At 42.2% G+C, this 22,877-nt stretch overlaps 1 protein-coding gene across 1 annotated transcript in view; it reads left to right on the plus strand.

Annotated features, from left to right (window-relative positions):
- UBE2H (ubiquitin conjugating enzyme E2 H) overlaps nucleotides 1-22,877 on the plus strand; it is a 60,247-nt gene that overhangs the window by 33,628 nt on the left and 3,742 nt on the right. Inside the window, exons 4-6 of the mRNA XM_066551088.1 lie at nucleotides 15,644-15,683; nucleotides 15,950-16,002; nucleotides 19,237-19,365. Of these exons, the coding sequence (XP_066407185.1) occupies nucleotides 15,644-15,683; nucleotides 15,950-16,002; nucleotides 19,237-19,365 (222 nt within the window). The remainder of the gene's footprint in view (nucleotides 1-15,643; nucleotides 15,684-15,949; nucleotides 16,003-19,236; nucleotides 19,366-22,877) is intronic.

Here is a 22,877-nt window from a genome sequence, read left to right on the forward strand (position 1 = left end):
ATTAAATTTCAATTTATTCAATTTATTTTGTTTTAAATTTTATATAAATTTATAAATGAATTTATTTATTTATTAAATTTAATTTTATTAAATTTAAAAATTTAATCATTAACTCCACTTATTGTGGAATTAATTATTTAAAAAATTAAATTTAAATTTTAAAAATTAAATTCATTAAATTTAAATTTAATAAATTTATTGAATTAAAAATTTATTACATTATTACATTTTAAAATTTATTAAATTTAAAATTATTAAATTTATTTTTATTTAAATTTTCTATAAATTTATAAATGAATTTATTTATGTATTTATTTATTAAATTTAATTTTATTAAATTTAAAAATTTAATCATTAAATCCACTTATTGTGGAATTAATCATTAAAAAATTAAATTTAAATTTAAAAAATTAAATTTATTTTTTTAATTTAATTTATTAAATTAAAAAAATTATTAAATTATTATATTTTAAAATTTATTAAATTTAAAATTTATTAATTTCATTTTGATTTAAATTTTCTATAAATTTATAAATGAATTTATTTTTACTTACTTATTACATTTAATTTTATTAATTTAAAAATTTAATCATTAACTCCACTTATTGTGGAATTAATTATTACAAAAATTAAATTTAAATTTAAAAAATTAAATTTAAGTTTATTAAATTTAAATTTAATAAATTTATTAGATTTTAAAATGTATTAAATTATTACAATTTAAAATTTATTAAATTTAAATTTATTAAATTTATTTTTATTACAATTTTATATAAATTTATAAATCAATTTATTTATTTACTTATTAAATTTAGTTTTATTAAATTAAAAAATTTAATAATTAACTCCACTTATTGTGGAGTGGGGGAACAAAGACCACAGTTCTTGGTGTTGGGGGGAGCCCAACTTTGGGGTTTTCTGTCCAAAAGTGGGTGGAAGTTCTTGCACTGCAGCCTCCATCCTCTTGGAGCAGGGAATACACATGTGGAAGAACTGAAAAGCAGGGATTTCTCACCAAAAATCTTCTTGTTTCACCTTGGAGAGCAGTGGGGAATTCCACTGGGAAATGGTTTGAGCTTGGATGCGTGCCTGGGGAGCAGGAAACCACCTCAGGTGTCTCCAGGTGCCGTTCCAGTGGCTGAAGGCCTTTCCAACCTCATCATCCTCCTTTGGCTGCCTCCTTCAAATACCCCCTCAGGCTCAGGGGTTTTGGGAGCTCTGTGGGATGGGGAATCCTCTGTTCCAGTGGGAATTGTGCCTTTTGGGAGAGGCTGCTGCTGCCCATGCACCATCCTTCACCTTTTTTGAATTTTGTTTTTTGTTGTTTGAGGCCTCCTGTGAACCCCAGGAATGTGCAGACATTTCTGAGGGAGAGAGCGCAGGAATCTGCAGCTCTGAGGAGCCTTTTCCTCCCCCTGAGCCAGCTCTGGAAATCCCTCTTGGAGAGGCACATTCCCATGGGAACTCCCACTGTTTGCTGCCCGCCCTTGCTCCTTCCCCCTTCCCAAACCAGTGCAGCCCAGGGCTGTCTGAAATCATGGAATGGATCTGAAACCTCATGGAAAGGGATCTGAAACCTCATGGAATGGGATCTGAAACCTCATGGAATGGGATCTGAAACTTTATGGAATGGGATTTTAAACCTTATGGAATCATGGAATGGGATTTTAAACCTCATAAAATAATGGATTGGGATCTTAAACCTCATAGAATCATGGATTGGGATCTTAAACCTCATGGATTGGGATCTTAAACCTGATAGAATCATGGATTGGGGTCTTAAACCTCATGGAATGGGATCTCAAACCTCATGGAATGGGATCTGAAACCTCATGGAATCATGGAATGGGATTTTAAACCTCATAAAATAATGGATTGGGATCTTAAACCTGATAGAATCATGGATTGGGATCTTAAACCTCATGGATTGGGATCTTAAACCTGATAGAATCATGGATTGGGGTCTTAAACCTCATGGAATGGGATCTTAAACCTGATAGAATCATGGCTTGGGATCTTAAACCTCATGGATTGGGATCTTAAACCTGATAGAATCATGGATTGGGATCTTAAACCTCATGGAATGGGATCTTAAACCTCATGGAATGGGATCTCAAATCTCATGGAATGGGATCTTAAACCTCATAGAATGGGATCTCAAATCTCATGGAATGGGATCTTAAACCTCATGGATTGGGATTTTAAACCTTATGGAATCATGGATTGGGATTTTAAACCTCATGGAATCATGGAATGGGATTTTAAACCTCATGGAATGGGATTTTAAACCTCATGGAATCATGGAATGGGATTTTAAACCTCATGGAATGGGATTTTAAACCTCATGGAATCATGGAATGGGATTTTAAACCTCATGGAATGGGATTTTAAACCTCATGGGATCATGGCTTGGGACCCTAAACCCCAGCCCCAGCTGCTCCCGGTGTCGCCGGCTGCTCCAGCCCCAGCCCAGCCTGGTTGGACACTGCAGGGATCCAGGGCCGGGCCCATGTGCAGGGAGCAGTTTCTGCTCACATCTTTTGGCCCTTTTTGGGCTGATTCTGCTGCTTTTCTCTCAGTTTTCCATCCCTCTCCTCTTTCAATCTGTTGTGTTTCCACTGGTTCATGCCAGACCTCATGAGGAGCTTCCCTCACCCTACAAGTCTCTGTTCAAGTGGCAGAAAACCCTTCTTTTCTTCCTAAAAAATGCCTCTTGCTAAAACCTCCTTTTTTTCCTTCCTAAATCTTTCTCTTGTAGAAAAACTCCTTTTTTCCCCTCAAGATCTTGCTGAAACCTCATATTTTTCTTCCCAAAAACTGCCTCTTGCTGGAAAATCTGCTTTTTTCGTTCCCAAAATCTTCCTCTTCCTGAAAATCCCCTTTCTTATCTTCAAGCTCTTGCTGAAACCTCATTTTTTTCTTACCAAGAAACTGCTTCTTGCTGAAAAAAACCCTTTTTTCTTCCCAAAATCCTCCTCTTGCTGAAAAACCCCCTTTTTCTCCTCAAGATCTTGCTGAAACCTCATATTTTTCTTCCCAAAAACCTGCTTCTTGGTGTAAAACCCCTTTTTTCCTTCCCAAAATCTTCCTCTTTTAGAAAAACTCTGTTTTTATCTTCAAGCTCTTGCTGAAACCTAATTTTTTTCTTCCAAAAAAACTGCATTTTCCTGAAAAACCCTTTTTTCTTCCTAAAATCTTCCTCTTGCTGAAAAATCCCTTTCTTCCTTCCCAAAATCTTCCTCTTGTAGAAAAACCCCTTTTTTCTCCTCAGAATCTTGCTGAAACCTCCTTTCTTTCTTCCCAAAGTCTTCTTCTTGCTGGAAAATCCTTTTTCCCTTCCCAAAATCTTCCTCTTGTAGAAAATCCCTTTTTTCCCCTCAAGATCTTGCTGAAACCTCATATTTTTCTTCCCAAAACCTGCCTCTTGTTGGAAAATCTGCTTTTTTCGTTCCCAAAATCTTCCTCTTCCTGAAAATCCCCTTTTTTCTCCTCGAGATCTTGCTGAACCCTCCTTTCTTTCTTCCCAAAATCTCCCTGTTGCTGGAATATCCTTTTTTTTTCCTTCCCAAAACCTGCCTCTTGCTGCAAAACCTCTTTTTTCCTCCCCAAAATCTTCCTCTTGTAGAAAACACCCTGTTTGATCTTTGAGCTCTTGCTGAAACCTCATTTATTTCCTTCCCCAAGTCTTCATCCTTTTCTTCCTTCCCAAAAGTTTCCTCTTCCTGAAAAACCCCATTTTTCTCCTCAGGATTTTCTGAAACCCCCCATTTTCCTGAAACCCCAATTTTTCCGAAACCCCCCATTTTTCCGAAAACCCCCATTTTTCCGAAAACCCCCATTGTTCTGAAACCCCCCATTTTCCTGAAACCCCCATTTTCCTGAAAACCCCCATTTTTCTGAAACCCCCATTTTCCTGAAAACCCCCATTTTTCCAAAAACCCCCATTTTTCTGAAAACCCCCATTTTCCTGAAACCCCCATTTTCCTGAAACCCCCATTTTCCTGAAACCCCAATTTTTCCGAAACCCCCCATTTTCCTGAAACCCCCATTTTCCTGAAACCCCCATTTTCCTGAAAACCCCCATTTTTTCTGAAAACCCCCATTTTTCTGAAAACCCCCATTTTCCTGAAACCCCCATTTTCCTGAAAACCCCCATTTTTCTGAAACCCCCATTTTCCTGAAAATCCCCATTTTTCTGAAACCCCCCATTTTTCTGAAAACCCCCCATTTTTCTGAAAACCCCATTTTTCTGAAACCCCCCATTTTCCTGAAACCCCCATTTTCCTGAAAACCCCCATTTTTCTGAAAACCCCCATTTTTCTGAAAACTCCCGTTTTTCTGAAACCCCAATTTTTTTCTGAAACCACCATTTTGCTGAAACCCCCATTTTCCTGAAAACCCCCATTGTTCTGAAAACCCCCATTTTGCTGAAAACCCCCATTTTTCTGAAAACCCCCCATTTTTCTGAAACCCCCCATTTTTCTGAAAACCCCCATTTTCCTGAAACCCCCATTTTTCTGAAACCCCCCATTTTTCTGAAACCCCCCATTTTGCTGAAAACCCCCATTGTTCTGAAAACCCCCATTTTTCTGAAACCCCCCATTTTTCTGAAACCCCCATTTTTCTGAAAACCCCCATTTTTCTGAAACCCCCATTTTTTTCTGAAAACCCCCATTTTCCTGAAAACCCCCGTTTTTCTCCCTAAACGAATCTGAGCTCTTGCTGGCCACAGGAGTTGGGATGGATCAAATCCCTGCTAGAGCCGAGCTCAGGAAAAGCTGGGCAGCTCCAAGGAAAGTTCTGGAACTCAGGAGAGCTCCCAGGAGGCTGCAGGAGAGGGGTTTTTGCCTTTATTTCCCATTTTTGCTGCCCCAGCCCAGCTTATCTGGGAGAGCCAGGCCTGCGTGAAGGCTCCTGGGGGATCCTGATTATCTCTGCTTTGGGCAAGGCTGATAAAAGCTGGACTGGGAGCACTGGGAGCGATGGAAATGAGAATTCTGCCGTTCCTAACCCTGCATGAGCTCTGGAAAAAAAATTATAATTAATAGGAAAGGAGTTTCCTATGGAAATCTCTGATTTTTAGAGACTGGGAGTGATGGAAATGAGAATTCTCCCATTCCTAACCCTGCCTGAGCTCTGGGTAATAATTACAATTATTAATAGGGAAGGAATTTCCTATGGAAATCTCTGATTTTTAGAGACTGGGAATGAGGGAAATGAGAATTCTCCCATTCCTTACCCTGCCTGGAAAATAATTATAATTAACAGGGAAGAAGATTCCTATGGAAATCTGTCATTTTTTGAGACTGGGAGTGATGGAAATGAGAATTTTCCACCTTCCTAACCCTGCCTGAGCTCTGGAAAATAATTATAGTTATCAGGGAAGGAGTTTCCTATGGAAATCTGTCATTTTTTGAGACTGGGAGCACTGGGAGGGATGGAAATGAGCATTTTCCCATTCCCAACATAGTCTGAGCTCTGGAAAATAATTATAATTAATAGGGAAGGAGTTTCCTGTGGAAATCTGTGATTTTTAGAGACTGGGAGTGATGGAATTCCCATTCCTTACCCTGCCTGTGCTCTGGGTAATAATTATAATTAACAGGGAAGGAGTTTCCTGTGGAAATCTCTGATTTTTAGAGACTGGGAGTGATGGAAATGAGAATTCTCCCATTCCTAACCCTGCCTGAGCTCTGGAAAAAAATATAATCAATGGGGAAGGAGTTTCCTATGGAAATCTCTGATTTTTAGGACTGGGAGTGATGGAATTCCCATTCCTTACCCTGCCTGAGCTCTGGAAAATAATTATAATTATCCGGGAAGAAGTTTCCTATGGAAATCTGTAATTTTTTGAGACTGGGAGCACTGGGAGGGATGGAAATGAGCATTTTCCCATTCCCAACATAGTCTGAGCTCTGGAAAATAATTATAATTAATAAGGATGGAATTTCCTGTGGAAATCTCTGACTTTAGAGACTGGGAGTGATGGAATTCCCATTCCTAACCCAGCCTGACCTCTGAAAAATAATTATAATTAATAAAGAAGAAGTTTCCTGTGGAAATCTCTGATTTTTAGGACTGGGAGCACTGGGAGTGATGGAAATGAGAATTTTCCCATTCTAACCCACCCTGAGCTCTGGGTAATAATTGTATTTAACAGGGAAGGAATTTCCTGTGGAAATCTCTGATTTTTAGAGACTGGGAATGATGGAATTCTCCCCTTCCTAACCCAGCCTGAGCTCTGGGTAATAATTGTAATTAGCAGGGAAGGAGTTTCCTGTGGAACTCTGTCATTTTTAGGGGTGGAAGTGAAAGATTTCAGGGATTTTGGAGCCCACAGAAGGGCAGGAGGCCCTGGGCTTGTTCCTGCTCTCAGCAGAGTTCTCATTGTCCATTGAGTCCCTCCTTGGATAAAATACGGAATCCAGCAGCTTTTCCTTGAGTAAACTCCACATTTTTATGGAATTTACTTTATCCCCAAGCTTAGAGCACAAACCCCATCCTTGCACCTTCCCTTCATATCCCAGGAGGACTGGGGGCTGAAATATTCCTTCCATCCCAAAAATCTTTGATCCTGGCATGATTTTTTTTGCACAAAATCTGACTTTTTAAAAGGATTTTTTTTGCTTTTCCTCGATTTTACTCTGTTTTTTTTTTTTTTTGGAGTGTATCCATGTGCTCCAGAAAAATGGTGGTGAAGAATTCCCTTGGATTATTTTCGAATCTTTGAGAATGTTTTATCCCAAAGATGAATCCAGGGAATCCCTGTGTTCTGTCCCAAAGCACCAGCCTGGCCAGGAGAGGTTTTCCAGTGGGTTCCAGAGCAGTCCTTGGCAAAGGTGGGGATGTTCTGGGAATCCCTGAAGGATCAGGGATCTCTTTGTCTCCAGGAAAAGCTTTTTGGATCTTTTCCTGCCAGATCTTCTCCTCCATCCTCAGAGATCCCTGGCATTCATTCCCTGCTTTTCACATTATTGCTGCTCCCTAAAAACTGCCCTGGGAATTTCTGTTTTCCCACACTTGAGAACCCAAATCATCCCGAGTTTTTGTGTGTGGAGATCCCTGGGACAGCCCCATAACCCCTGCAGTGTTCCTGGATTTGCTGTGGGACTGACAGGTCCTGGATGTTTTGGGATGATTTTTCCCAACAGGAGAAATTCCCAGACGGGAAATGCACATCCCAGGACAAGCAGGAATTCCAGCAGAGCCTGGTGCAGGCCTGGCAGCCTGGCTCTGGCTCCAGTGTTCCCATCAGGACAAACGAATCCCCGAATATCCCAATTCCCAGGGTTTAACTGCAGCACTTGCTCCAAAACCATCCCAACTCCTGCTGCTCCTGGTGTTTCAGGCAAGGATTGGGAATGTTCCTGCATTTATGAGGAGGCACCTCCCTGCTCCAGGTCTGCTTCCATTTCCAAAGTGTTGGAGCTGTTGAGGATTTTGCTTCTCTCCTTTCCCTGTTTGGGATTCTCCTTTCCCTGTTTGGGATTCTGCTTCTCTCCTTTTCCCTGTTTAGGATTCTCTTTTCCCTGTTTAGGATTCTCTTTTCCCTGTTTGGGATTCTGTTTCTCTCCTTTCCCTGTTTGGGATTCTGCTTCTCTCCTTTTCCCTGTTTAGGATTCTCTTTTCCCTGTTTAGGATTCTCTTTTCCCTGTTTGGGATTCTCCTTTTCCCTGTTTAGGATTTTTCTTCTCTCCTTTCCCTGTTTGGGATTCTGCTTCTCTCCTTTCCCTGTTTGGGATTCTCCTTTCCCTGTTTGGGATTCTGTTTCTCTCCTTTTCCATGTTTAGGATTCTCCTTTTCCCTGTTTAGGATTTTTCTTCTTTCCTTTCCCCGTTTGGGATTCTGTTTCTCTCCTTTCCCCGTTTGGGATTCTGTTTCTCTCCTTTCCCCGTTTGGGATTCTGTTTCTCTCCTTTTCCCTGTTTGGGATTTTCTTTTCCCTGTTTGGGATTCTCCTTTCCCTGTTTGGGATTTTCCTTTTCCCTGTTTGGGATTCTCCTTTCCCTGTTTAGGATTCTCTTTTCCTTCTTTGGGATTTCCTTTTCCCTGTTTGGGATTCTCCTTGCCCTGTTTGGGATTCTCCTTTCCCTGTTTAGGATTCTCTTTTCCTTCTTTGGGATTCTCCTTTTCCCTGTTTGGGATTTTCCTTTCCCTGTTTGGGATTTTCCTTTCCCTGTTTAGGATTCTCTTTTCCCTGTTTGGGATTCTCCTTTCCCTGTTTGGGATTCTGCTTCTCTCCTTTTCCCTGTTTGGGATTCTCCTTTCCCTGTTTGGGATTTCCTTTCCCCGTTTGGGATTCTGTTTCTCTCCTTTCCCTGTTTGGGATCCTGTTTCTCTCCTTTTCCTGGGATTTAAAATCTTCAGGGAAATTCCTGCCTTTCCTGCTTTCCCAAAGAGGAGTTGGGGAGGACTGGGAGGGCTCCTTGGAGCTCCCAGGTCACAGGAATTTGTGGGAATTTGGTGTTTTTGATCACTCCCTGCTCCTGCAGAGAGCTGGAGATGAATTCTCCTTAATGCCACAAACAGGAGGAAATCCAGACTGGGAATGTCCTGCCTTGCTTGGATACAGCAGAAACAACCTGGAATTTATTTACTATTTATTTACTATTTAGTTTAAAATCTGCAGGATTTGTTAATAATCAAATACCACAACTGGAAAATTTACACTCAAAATGCCCAGAGCCTCAATTTCTCAAATAAATTCTATATATGCTACATATTTTTATAAAAAAATCTCTCAATATTTATAAACTCCCTCTATATTTATAAATTCTATCTATATTTATAAACTATATATATTTATAAATTTATCTATATTTATAAATTTATCTATATTTATAAATTTTATATCATTATTTCTATATTATCTGTATTATTATATTTTCTGTATCCTCACACCCAGCTCTCATTTTCCTCCATCTCTGTCCCAGTTACCTGCAGGTGCAGATATTTCTATTTTCCCTTGCATTTCTGTTTTCCCTTTTTCCCAAGTGTTTTCCCAACAGAACACCTGGTGTGTGCACAGAACATATGGAATATATGTATAAATATATATATATATATGTGTGTGTGTAGAATGAGGCATTGTGGCAGCTGGTACAGGAATGCAGCTGGATTTAATTTATTTCTTTTTTTTTAAATTTCATTGAATTCCAGCCAGGATTTCACAGATTTCTCCTGGCTTGTGCTCCATTTATTGTTTTGGGAAGCTCCTGGGATTTGAGGGATAAAAACTCCTTGTGTTAGTGAGTGCTCCTAGAGGGCTCCTCACTTCAAATTCCCTCAAAAATCAATTTGAGCCTTTGCCAAGGAGGGGCCTGACAGGGAGTGAAGCTCCAGGGTGGGAGCATCCCTGGAAAATGGGAGCATCCCCAGGCAAAGCCAGCTGGGACTGGGACGGAGGATTGGTCCTTGTGCCCTCTCCCCACCTCCTACCACGGGTCCTCAGCCTTCTTGGGATGGTTCCCCAGGCAGGGAATCCCTGAAATTGGTCTGAAGTGGGGTTAAAAATCCAACATTTCAGATTTCAAAACCACTTCCCTTGCAGGCCCTTGGGTGTCTGGGGAGGGAGAAGTGTCCAGCTGGCCTCAGTCCATGAGCAAATCCACGTGTGGGGACTTTGGGATGGGTGGGAAATCCTCTGGAACTGATCCCAAAGTGCACCTGGATTTTCATTTTTCATGGATGTTTGTGCTCACTGTGTCCTTTCTCTTTGCCCAGATAAGCACAGAGCACATTGGTGTCATCCTGGGCAAGGCTGGCAGATTGGGATGTGCCTTTGGGAACGGCCCCCTTTCCTCTTCCCCGTAGCTCCCAGACTCTGAGCTCTGCCTGGACGGGGGAAAAGCAACCAGGAAAATGTGGGAAATGTCCCCATGGCAGGGGGGATTGATGAGCTTGATGAGCCCTTCCAGCCCAAACCATCCTGGGATTCTGTGGGAGTCTTCCCCATTCCCAAGTTATCCTGGTATTGGGGTGGGAATCTTCCAGGATTCCCAGGTTATCCAGGTATTGGGGTGGGAATCTTCCAGGATTCCCAGGTTATCCTGGTATTGGGGTGGGAATCTTCCAGGATTCCCAGGTTATCCTGGTATTGGGGTGGGAATCTTCCAGGATTCCCAGGTTATCCAGGTATTGGGGTGGGAATCTCTCGCATTCCCAAGGTATTAGGGTGGGAATCTTCCCCATTTCCTAATTATCCAGGTATTAGGGTGGGAATCTTCCCCATTCCCAAGTTATCCAGGTATTGGGGTGGGAATCTTCTCCATTTCCAGGTTATCCAGGTATTGGGGTGGGAATCTTCCACATTCCCAAGGTATTAGGGTAGGAATCTTCCCCATTCTCAAGTTATCCTGGTGTTAGGGTGGGAATCTTCCACATTTCCAGGTTATCCTGGTATTAGGGTGGGAATCTTCCACATTCCCAAGTTATCCAGGAGCTGGGGTGGGAATCTCTCACATTCCCAAAGTGTTAGGGTGGGAATCTTCCACATTTCCAGGTTATCCTGGTATTGGGGTGGGAATCTTCCAGGATTCCCAGGTTATCCAGGTATTGGGGTGGGAATCTCTCACATTCCCAAGGTATTAGGGTGGGAATCTTCCACATTTCCTAATTATCCAGGTATTAGGATGGGAATCATCCATGTTATCCAGGTATTAGGGTGGGAATTTCCCACATTTCCCAATTTTCCAGGTATTGGGGTGGGAATCTTCCCCATTCCCAAGTTATCCTGGTATTAGGGTGGGAATCTTCACATTCCCCAATTATCCAGGTATTAGGGTGGGAATCTTCCATGTTTCCCAGGTATTAGGGTGGGAATCTTCTATATTCCCAAGGTATTAGGAGGGAATCTTCCATGTTTCCCAGGTGTAAGGGTGGGAATCTCCTACATTTCCCAATTATCCAGGTATTAGGGTGGGAATCTTCCCCATTCCTGATTATCCTGGTGTTAGGGTGGGAATCTTCCCCATTTCCAGGTTATCCAGGTGTTGGGGTGGGAATCTTCCAGGTTTCCCAAGTCATTCTGGTATTAGGGTGGGAATCTTCCACATTTCCCAATTATCCAGGAGTTGGGGTGGGAATCTTCCACATTCCCAAGGTATTGGGGTGGGAATCTTCTCCATTTCCAGGTTATCCAGGTATTGAGGTGGGAATCTTCCACATTTCCAAGGTATTAGCGTGGGGATTTTCCATGTTTTCCAGGTATTATGGTGGAAATCTTCCCCATTTCCAGGTTATCCAGGTATTGGGGTGGGAATCTTCCAGGATTCCCAAGTCATTCTGGTATTAGGGTGGGAATCTTCCCCATTTCCAGGTTATCCAGGAGTTGGGGTGGAAATCTTCCACATTCCCAAGGTATTGGGGTGGGAATCTTCCCCATTTCCAGGTTATCCAGGTATTAGGGTGGGAATCTTCCACATTCCCAAGTTATCCAGGTGTTGAGGTGGGAATCTTCCAGGTTTCCCAAATTTTCCAGGTACTGGGGTGGGAATCTTCTCCATTTCCAGGTTATCCAGGCATTAGGGTGGGAATCTTCCCCATTCCCAGTTTCCAGCCCTGAGGAATTGCCAGCCTTTGGTGAGCTGGGGTTTGCATTTAACACCCCTGCTCCTCCAGGGTTTTTGGCAATCCAGGGAATTCTCACTCCAGGCTGTGGGTGCAGCACCAGTGGTTTCCCAGGTTGGTTTTCCAGGGTGGGAACATGTGCATCCCTTCCTGGTGTGGAATTCCTTAGGGATGTCTAGGGCTTTTCTCTTATCACCCAAAGCCTTTTTATCCACATGGATTTTATGCTTTTATTCCAAAGGCAGTCCTGGACTCCATACAGAAAGGGTGTGGACTGTGCTGCTCACACCCTTCCCAAGCACTGCCTTTTCCAGGAGTTCAGTGGGAATTTTGCTGTAAAATGTTAAATTAGATATTGGTAACCTTTCTCCATACAGAAAGGGTGTGGACTGTGCTGCTCACACCCTTCCCAAGCACTGCCTTTTCCAGGAGTTCAGTGGGAATTTTGCTGTAAAATATTAAATTAGAGATTTATAACCAGTCCAGCAGCTGGAATCCCTGCTGTGACCTCAGCTCCATGTCATGGAGAAAACCCCAAAATCCCGGAGCTGTCTGATGGAATGCTCACCTGGAATCCTGCACAGGGCATTCATTGGGATGTGCTGTGTGACAATGAACCTGCCCCAGTGCTGGGAATTATTTTTCCCTCCCTCCTGCTTCCCGTAGAACTTGGAATTTCATTTCTAGCTGGATGTTGATGGGCACTGTGTCCTTTTTATGCATACAAATAAATACAGAGCCAGTCAGGTTTTTAGTGCTGGTTGCTGCTAACCAGATCATGGAAAGCTCTGGAAGAGCTTTGTGCTGTCCATGGAATGGTTTGGGTTGGGAGGGCCTCAGTGGCTGAGCTCCAGCCCTGCTCCATGGGCAGAGAGCTTCCATTTAAACAGGGATTGGAAGAAGTAAAGAATTCAGGCAAGGCCAAAGCACAGCACTGTTGGTTGGGAGTTTTTCCCAATTTTTCCAGCCAGGATTAAAAATCAGGAAAATTCCTTGCTTAACCCATGGATATCAGCGTGTGTGTGTAGGGATGAGGAGTTTCATTTTTGTTGGCACGGGAGAATTTGCAGTTCAGAGAAAGGAGCAGAGAATTGTGCTCATTCCTGGATCAGGACAAAAGGAGGATTTCCATGGAGCTGCTCCTGGCCTGGGCAGTTTGTGTGCATGGAATGAGGCTGGGGGGGAATCCTTGGGAAGGAGTGCAGGGAGAGGATGCTCCTGTCCTTGCCTGCAGAGCAGCTCTTCCATTTGGGAGGCTTGAGCCCAAGGACAAAGTGAAGGAAGGGATTGTTTCATTCCCAGCGTGTTCCCCACCCTCTCCACCCTTTCTTTGGTTTTCCCCCAAAGATCCAGGCAGGATTTAGGGTCGGGATCAGCGCTCGCTGCAGCTCAGCTCAGCAAAATGGATCCGTGACCTGATTTCAACTTGTGGGAGCTGCAGAATGTAAATATTTGATGGAACTCCAGCTTCCCTTGGGAAATCTGCTCCAGCTCTTGCAGCTGAATCCTGCCAGGCTGTTCCTGAAATTCCCTTGGTAGCGTGGAGATGTTTGGAGCTCTCCTTCCTCTTGGAGGTGGTTCTGGCTTCAGCCTTGGGTTTGTGGAGGATCCCCCAGTCCAAGCACGGCTGGAATTGTGATTGTGTCCCAATTCCTGGGAAACAAGGGAGGGATTTCAGTCCCAGCTGGGCTCCGTGCTGCACTCACCTGGGGCTGCTCCTCCTTTGGGCAGGGAGGACCCCCAGTGCCTCTCCTGAGGTGTCACGTGAAGGTGGGGGAGGTTGGCAGCATTTAAATGGTTAAATGCGGATTTTTTCAGGCTTTTTTGGTTGCTCTGAAAAGAAAACTTGCATGTTTTTTGAGTCCTGGAAGGAGCTTTTTCCATGGATGGAGTCAATATCCCGGACCTGAGTTTCTTCCCTGTTTTTATCCCTGTCAGAAACAAGAGTTGCTGTTGGTCTAAAAGGATTCCTGCAGAATTCAGGGAAATTCCCACCTGGGCTGTGTTTGCTGGGATCTCTGGGATGGTGGCACAACAGGGAAAAGGAGGATTTATGGCAAATTCTCAATTCAGAAAGGTGGCACAACAGGAAAAAGGAGAATTTCTGGCAAATTCTCAATCCAAAAAGGTGACAGAATAGAGAAAAGGAGGATTTATGGTAAATTTTCAATTCAGAAAGGTGGTACAACAGGGGAAATGAGGATTTATGGTAAATTCTCAATCCAAAAAAATGACAGAACAGAGAAAAGGAGGATTTGTGGAAAATTTTCAATTCAGAAAGGTGGTACAACAGGGGAAATGAGGATTTATAGCAAATTCTCAATCCAAAAAGGTGGCACAACAGGGAAAAGGAGAATTTATGGTAAATTCTCAGTTCAAAAAGGTGGCACAACAGGGAAAATGAGGATTTATGCCAAATTCTCAATCCAAAAAGGTGACAGAACAGAGAAAAGGAGGATTTGTGGTAAATTTTCAATTCAGAAAGGTGTTACAACAGGGAAATGAGAATTTATGGCAAATTCTCAATAAAAAGGTGGCACAACAGGGAAAAGGAGGATTTATTGCATATTTTCAATAAAAAGGTGGTACAACAGGGGAAATGAGGATTTATGGCAAATTCTCAATCCAAAAAAGTGACAGAACAGAGAAAAGGAGGATTTATGGCAAATTCTCAATCCAAAAAGGTGGTACAACAGGGAAAAGGAGAATTTATGGCAAATTCTCAATAAAAAGGTGGCACAACAGGGAAAAGGAGGGTTTATGGTGAATTCTCAACCCAAAAAGCAGCTCCAGGTTTTGGAAGCAGCTTTTCCTGGTTGGAGCCACCCCTCTGGGCAGATCCCAAATGATTTATCCAGGCCAGGAGTGTAGGAATTCATTCCACCCCTGATCCAGGTTTAGTTTGTCCCACATCCAGATATTTGGGTTCCCCCTGTTGAGGAGTTTGGGATCCTGGGTTCTGCAGTCGCTCTCAGCCATCATTGGAAACATTCTTTTTTTGGATGGATGTGCTTTGCTTCCCCCCAGGCTGGGGATGGTGCATAATCCCATTAATGTGTTTTATGTTATCATTATTTATGGGATAAAAAAGAGTGATTGGAGCTTCCAAATCTCCTGAACTTGGGGTTGAAGTTGGCAGCTGGAAAACAAAATTTATCTTTTGATTCAAGTGTGGGGGACATTGTAAGGCTTGAAACTATTTCCAAATTTTTATTCTGAATAAAATTTTTTATTACAAAAAAAATTCAGAATAAATTTATTTAGTTTTTATTTCAAAATTTATTTTATTTATCTCACAATTTAATTTGCAACTCAACAATCCCTCTCAAGTCCAGAAATCTGAAATGTGGACAAAGCCACATCGAGCTCCCTCCTCCTAAACCTGTTTTTTAGGAGACCAGAGGCACCAACAGGAGAATTAATTGCTGTGTTGATGGAAAATTTCAATTATTGCCTCCCTGGCTCATAACTGTAGATTAATGTTGTGATACCAAGCTCATAGAAAATCTCTGTTGGGAAAAATATATTGATATATATATAAAAATATTATATATATATAAATAAATGAATAAATATGTTTTTAATATATATAATATTATTATATATTATATTATAATATAATATATAACACATATTATAATATTATAATTATTATATATTATATATTATATTATATATAATATAATATATATATATTATATATATATAATATATAGAAAATAGATATAAAATATATTTTAAAATTCCAATGTTGAGCTAAAATCTGTGTTCAGATTTGCCCTTCTAAGCCCACTTCATCAAATGGGGGAGCTCTACTGGGCTCCTGGACAGGAATTTTCAGGATCCAACAAAATCTTTGTGGTTGCACTGCAGACTTTTCCTGAATTTCCTGACTTCAGGATTCCCTGGAATGTGAGGGAATGGACCCAGGGTGGGAATGGTGCCTGCTTATTTTAAAGGTTATTTATGGCTGGGATGGCTTTGGCTCCTTGGTCCATAAATCCCAGACTTCTCATGTAAAAAAAATTACATTTTTGGGGGTTTTTCTGCTCATTTCCCTCTGTTTCTCCCTGCAGGATTCATGAATAAAATCTTCCATCCCAACATTGACGAGGCGTGAGTAAATCCTTCCTTCATCTTTGTGGAAAATCCTGCAAAATCTCAAATATTTCCCCACCATTTCTTGCTTGTGTGGAGCTTCCCTGGCAGTAAAATTCCAATTTATTTTCTGCTGGGCAGAGTGGGAAGATGGAGGTGGTTAAAGGCCATAAATAGGAATAAATCAGGGCTTATGCCAGGCCCCGGGGAAGGGGCTGGGGAGGAGTTTTTTCAATCCCCAGGGTGTTTTGCAGTGTTAATTCCATTTTCTCCGTGTGTTCCAGGTCAGGAACTGTATGTCTAGATGTAATCAATCAAACCTGGACAGCTCTCTACGGTGAGTTGGGCATTTCCCTCTGCCACTGATAATTTCTGACCACTTTTTGGAGGTGTTTTTGCCTTTGATTTTGGGTTTTTTTACTGAATTTGAAACTCCTCCCCGAGCCAAGATCTCGAGAAAAATAAGATTTTTTTACAGGTTAGGGGGTGGTGTTGCCTCTGATGCTGCAGAGTGGTTTCCATGGGCTCATTTCTGGTTAAAAATCTGCTTTTTAGGGATAAACAGGTCAATTTAAAAACCAAATCGATTTAAAATACAACTTAGAGAAAGCTGGAACTGTTAGGAGGAGCACAGCTGAGTCTCTGTTTAAAAATAGGAATTTCAGATATTCCAGGTACACTCTGTGGAAGAAATCCAGGGGAATGTGGGCATCAAATCCTTCAGGTTCTTCCCTGGAAAACTGATTTTAGCTGGAATGCCTCGTTGGAACTCTGGAGTTGCCATGTGGTGGAGGATGAGGATCACAGCATGGATTTGTTGTGGGAGATCAGCTCCTCCACAAAAAGGATAACAAGGAATAATTCCAGTGGTTTTGTGCTCCAGCATTCCAGGGCCTGCCTTGGAGCTGCAGGGGGACGCTGGGCTTAATTCCCTGTAAAATCAGTCCAAGATTCCAGCACCACCTCACAAAGAAATGGAAAAGGAGGAATAATTCCTCTCCTTTTTGCATTTAAAAAAGGAATTTTTCAATTCCTTTAAGGCAGAGCTGGCAGAGGATCTGGGTGAGAGAATTCCAGCAGCAACCAAGGTGGGAGAAACCTGGAATATGCACCAAAAAATTCCTGAGCACCTCTTGGTTCAATTCCTGCTCCCTCCTCAGTGCTGGGGCTGAAATTCCTGCACAACCAGCTGGAAAACAAAATTTATCTTTTGGTTCAGGTGTGGGGCACCTCCTTCAAGGAAAACCTCATTTTCCTGGGTGTCCTGTGAGCCCCAAGGGATTCCAGGATTCCCTCATCCTCAGGAGCCCTCCGTGGCCACAGAGAGGCTCCTGAGCCAAGGGGAGGCACCTGAGCCAAGGGGAGGCACCAATTTTACCAACTCAAATCAGCTTTTTGCTGCCAGGGCCCAAATTCAGTCCCTGGGAATTGCAGCTGCCAAGGGCCAGGCAGTGCCAGGGCAGGGAATACCCACCCAGAGCACTCCTGCTGCTTCCTGGGGTCCCTTTTGGGGTTCAGATCCAGGGAATACCCACCCAGAGCACTCCTGCTGCTTCCTGGGGTCCCTTTTGGGGTTCAGATCCAGGGAATACCCACCCAGAGCACTCCTGCTGCTTCCTGGGGTCCCTTCTGGGGTTCAGATCCAGGGAATACCCACCCAGAGCACTCCTGCTGCTTCCTGGGGTCCCTTCTGGGGGTTCAGATCCAGGGAATACCCACCCAGGGCATTCCTGCTGCTTCCTGGGGTCCTTCTGGGGTTCAGATCCAGGGAATACCCACCCAGAGCACTCCTGCTGCTTCCTGGGGTCCCTTCTGGGGTTCAGATCCAGGGAATGCCCACCCAGAGCACTCCTGCTGCTTCCTGGGGTCCCTTTGGGGTTCAGATCCAGGGAATACCCACCCAGAGCACTCCTGCTGCTTCCTGGGGTCCCTTTGGGGTTCAGATCCAGGGAATACCCACCCAGAGCACTCCTGCTGCTTCCTGGGGTCCTTCTGGGGGTTCAGATCCAGGGAATACCCACCCAGGGCACTCCTCCTGCTTCCTGGGGTCCCTTTTGGGGTTCAGATCCTTTCTCCAGGTGCTGCTGTGCTCCATCCCAGGAGCTCCTCTCAAACCTGGGCACCTCATCCAGAGCTGGAGCCTGGAATTCTGTGGCTGCATCCCAGAGCTGGAGGAGCTCTTGCACAGGGAGAGCACCTGGAGATCTCCTTCCCCTTTTGTGGGGAACTTTTTGGGACGTTGAGGGCTCTGGGACTTGAATTCAGCAGCTCTGTGGTGGCTCAGGAATGGGCTCCAGCTTTTTTCCAGGAGCAGGGACAGGTGGAGATGCTCACCCACAGGATTTTCCTGGCACAAGGAAACAGAGACAGATCCAAGATTTCTGGAACGTTCCCACAGGAATCCCCCAGAGCAGGAGCATTTCCAAGGAGGGATGATGGCCCAGGGCTGGCTCCTGCCATCCCCAGCTCTGCAGTGGGAGTTGGTGCTTCCCGAGAGGGGTTTGTGCATCCCCGGTCACCCTGGGCAGTTTCCTGCTCTGGATTGTTTGGTGACAGATTCCTGCTGGCACTGAGGAGTTCCTGGGAGCTCTGCACATGCCCTCAATTGATGGATTTTTAGTGCTGGTTGCTGCTAACCAGATCATGGAAAGCTCTGGAAGAGCTTTGTGCTGTCCATGGAATGGTTTGGGTTGGAAGGGCCTCAGTGGCTGAGCTCCAGCCCTGCTCCATGGGCAGAGAGCTTCCATTTAAACAGGGATTGGAAGAGGTAAAGAATTCAGGCAAGGCTAAAGCACAGCACTGTTGGTTGGGAGTTTTTCCCAATTTTTCCAGCCAGGATTAAAAATCAGGAAAATTCCATCCCCTTCCTTGCTTAACCCGTGGATATCAGCATGAGGAGTTTGTGAGGAGTTTCATTTTTGTTGGCACAGGAGAATTTGCAGTTCAGAGAAAGGAGCAGAGAATTGTGCTCATTCCTGGATCAGGACAAAAGGAGGATTTCCACGGAGCTGCTCCTGGCCTGGGCAGTTTGTGTGCATGGAATGAGGCTGGGGGGGAATCCTTGGGAAGGAGTGCAGGGAGAGGATGCTCCTGTCCTTGCCTGCAGAGCAGCTCTTCCATTTGGGAGGCTTGAGCCCAAGGACAAAGTGAAGGAAGGGATTGTTTCATTCCCAGCGTGTTCCCCACCCTCTCCACCCTTTCTTTGGTTTTCCCCAAAGATCCAGGCAGGATTTAGGGTCGGGATCAGCACCATCCCCTCCTTGCTGAACCCATGGCTATCAGCATGTGTGTGTAGGGATGCGGAGTTTGTGAGGAGCTGGAGCTGCAGCATCAGCTTTATTTTCATTTTTGATTCCATCAACCTTTATTTTCAGTTTTGATTCCATCAACCTTTATTTTCAGTTTTGATTCCATCAACCTTTATCTTCATTTTTGATTTTCCTCCCTTTATTCCCCCTCGTTCCCAGAGTGTTTCCCTTGGAGTTTGTGCTGCTGTCTGGGTGTTCAGGGTGGTTTTTTGGGCTGGCCCTGCCTTGGGGACACTGACACCAAGGTTGTGTTTGCCTTGCAGATCTCACCAATATTTTTGAGTCGTTCCTGCCCCAGCTGCTGGCCTATCCCAACCCCATAGATCCTCTCAATGGGGACGCTGCAGCCATGTACCTCCACCGACCAGAAGAGTACAAACAGAAAATTAAAGGTGAGGCCTAATTAGCAGAGTTAATTGGGATTCCATCCCGAGGCAATGATGGCTCTTGGCTGCAGGTTCTGCCTGGCTTTTCCCCTTCCATGGGATGATGTGAAGGAGGGAGGGGTCAGGTGTTGCTGGGTGGGGTATTGGGAAAGCTCAGGTATCCCAAAAGCTGGGATCAGCTCTGCCACATCACCCAGGAGTGGTTAAACCTGGAGTCACTGTTCTGGTGTGAAATTTTTGAGGGTAGAACTCTCAAAATTTGATTGAAATTGTGAATTATTCAGCCTCCCTTGGCTGATTCCTCTGACAGGATTGTGGAGACTTCCCTGCAGATCTGCCCTGCTCAGTATCCCAAAGTCCATTCCCTGCTTTTTTATTACCAGGGAAGGGCAAAAAAATTGCAACCAAAAAAATAACTTGTCAGATAAAATCTCCAGTGTCAGCACTGAGAGTCCTCCAGGCTTTCATGAAAACAGAACCCAAAAATGCCCTTGGAAAAAAGCCAGAAAAACCAGATTTCACCAGAGGAAGCTCTGAGGACATCTCTGGGGATGAAGGGATGACCTGCTCCCTCATTCCCACCCTGGCAGCCAGGTACAGATGATCTGGAAGGAGTTGGGAGTGCTTGGAACGCGTTCCATAAATCCCAGAGCCCTGAGTGCAGCAGCTCCTGCCAGGATTGCGTGACAAGGGTGGGATGGAGCTAAAACTCTGCCATCCCCTGTTCTAAAAAAGGACCTTGGGCACGTTCAAAGTGCTGCAGAGGATCCTGGCAGCCCCTGTGCTCTGGGAGTGCAAATCCAATCTTTTATTTATTGCTGCTGCTCCAGCTGTTTTCATCTCTGGGAGCACAGGGATTGTTCCTGGTGCTCTGGGGAGGGGGGCACAGGCACAGAGGTGTGCCCCAAAATTTGTGATTCCTTTTCTTCTCTGCCTCCTCTCTGGAAGATTTCTTAGGGAATCTCCTTTGGGAGGGTGAGGAACAGCTGGAGGATGTCCAGGCTGAGTTTCTGTGGGAGCTCAGGCCATCTCTGGGTCACTTGTGCCAGCCCAGGTGTCTGGAATTGCAGTGGGGTCCCTTGGAACACCAGGGCTGTGAGCACAGCTCCTTCCTGCTGCCCCAGGCTCTGGGACACAGGAATCCAGTGCGCTTTTCCTGGGAGCAGTTGGTGCCATGAGGCTTCCCCTTCCTGAACACCCTTCTGTGGGAGATGCTCTGGCACTATTTAGATATTTTGGGTTTTTTTTTTTCCTTGATGGACTGAAAATCCCAAGACAAATCCCAATCAATGTGACACTCATCATGGAAACTCCCTGGAAATTTCGCTTTTCCTGGGTTAAACCTCCCAAAAAACCCAGCCCAGGAGCTTTCCTGGATATAAAAAAGTGGCATTTGAAGCTTGAAGGGCTCTGAGTTTGAGCTTAGGCTGGAGGAGGCAGCAGCCTCCAGGTGGGAATGTCCCCTGGAGCAGCCAGGGAGGAGGTGCTGGTGGCCTCCAGTCCTGCCTGGGGCCTGCAGCTCCCAGAGCTGCTCCAGCCAGAGCCTGGGTGGGTTTGGAATAATCCCAGAGGGAATTCTGGAGGTTCCCACAGAGGGGGAGTGTGCCAGGAATAACAACAGCTCCCTTGGGATTTCCCCTTTTTCCAGAGGGAGATGAGTTCTGGGAAAGCTCTGGGGAGGGAGCAGCCAGCTCCAGGATGTGCCACAGAGCCTGGGAATGGTTTGGCTCAGAAGGGACCTTCAAGAGCATCCAAATCCCAGGGAATCCTCACCAGCCCAGGCTGCTCCGAGCCCTGGGACACTGCTGAGGGTGGGGCAGCCACAGCTGCTCCGGGCAATGGGATAATTCAGAATTTATCTACGTGTAGGATTTATCAGTATTAATTTTTGTGATAATTTATCCTATTCCATGAGAATTTTTATCATTTTTATTCAGTTATGTTTTACATTATCAATTTTACGAGAAGTCATTGATCTGATTTATCAAATACGCCATTTATAATTTATGTACTTGTATGATTTAACAGTATTAATTTTTGGATAATTTATCCTATTTCATGATCATTTTAATAGTTTTTATTTATTTATATGTATTTTATATATTTTTTCAATTTTATTTTTATTATGTAAAACAGTTGTATTTTACAAGAAGTCATTTATCTGATTTATCAAACACGCCATTTATAATTTATATGTTACATGATTTATCAGTATTAATTTTTGTGATAATTTATCCTATTTCATGATAATTTTAATAATTTTTATTTATTTATATATATTTATATGTTTTTTATTATATTTTATTTATTTTTATTATGTAAAATAGTTGTATTTTACATTATCAATTCTACAAAAAGTCATTTATCTGATTTATCAAACATGCCATTTATAATTTATATACTTACATGATTTATCAGTGTTAATTTTTGTGATAATTTATGGTCATTTATCCTATTTCATGATAATTTTATTCACAATTATATTTTACAACATAAATATATACATATATTATATAAAAATATATATATTTATATAATTTTTTTCTTTTCTATATATATTTTACAACAATTCTATAAGAAATCTTTAATCTGATTTATCAAACATGCCATTTATAATTTATATACTTACATGATTTATCAGTATTAATTTTTGTGATCATTTTTGGTCATTTATCCTATTTCATTATAATTTTTATTCACAATTATATTTTACAACATAAATATATACATACATAAAATATATATATTTATACATATATTTTCTTTTATATTTTTTTACAACAATTCTATAAGTAATCTTATCAGATGCATCAAACATGCCATTTATAATTTATATATTACATGATTTATCAGTATTAATTTTTGTGATCATTTATGGTCATTTATCCGATTTCATTATAATTTTTATTCACAATTATATTTTACAACATAAATATATACATATATAAAAATATATATATTTATCTATATATAAATATATATATATTTATACATATATTTTCTTTTATATATATATTTTACAACAATTCTATAAGAAATCTTTTATCTGATTTATCAGACATGCCATTTATATATTACATGAGTTATCAGTATTAAATTTGTGATAATTTTTGGTCATTTATCCTATTTCATGATAATTTTTATTCACAATTATATTTTACAACATAAATATATACATATATTATATAAAATATATATTTTTAATATTTATATATATATTTTATACATATATTTTCTTATATATATATATTTTACAACAATTCTATAAGAAATCTTTTATCTGATTTATCAAACGTGCCATTTATAATTTATATACTTAAATGATCACAAAAATTAATACTGATAAATCATGTATGGTCATTTATCCTATTTCATGATAATTTTTATTCAGAATTATATTTTACAACATAAATATATATTTTTTTATGTATAAATATATATATTTCTATTTAAATATCTATTATATATTTTTATACATATATTTTCTTTTATATATATATATTTTACAACAATTCCAT

Source organism: Molothrus aeneus, chromosome 5, assembly GCF_037042795.1.
Source record: "Molothrus aeneus isolate 106 chromosome 5, BPBGC_Maene_1.0, whole genome shotgun sequence".
NCBI lineage: Eukaryota > Metazoa > Chordata > Aves > Passeriformes > Icteridae > Molothrus > Molothrus aeneus.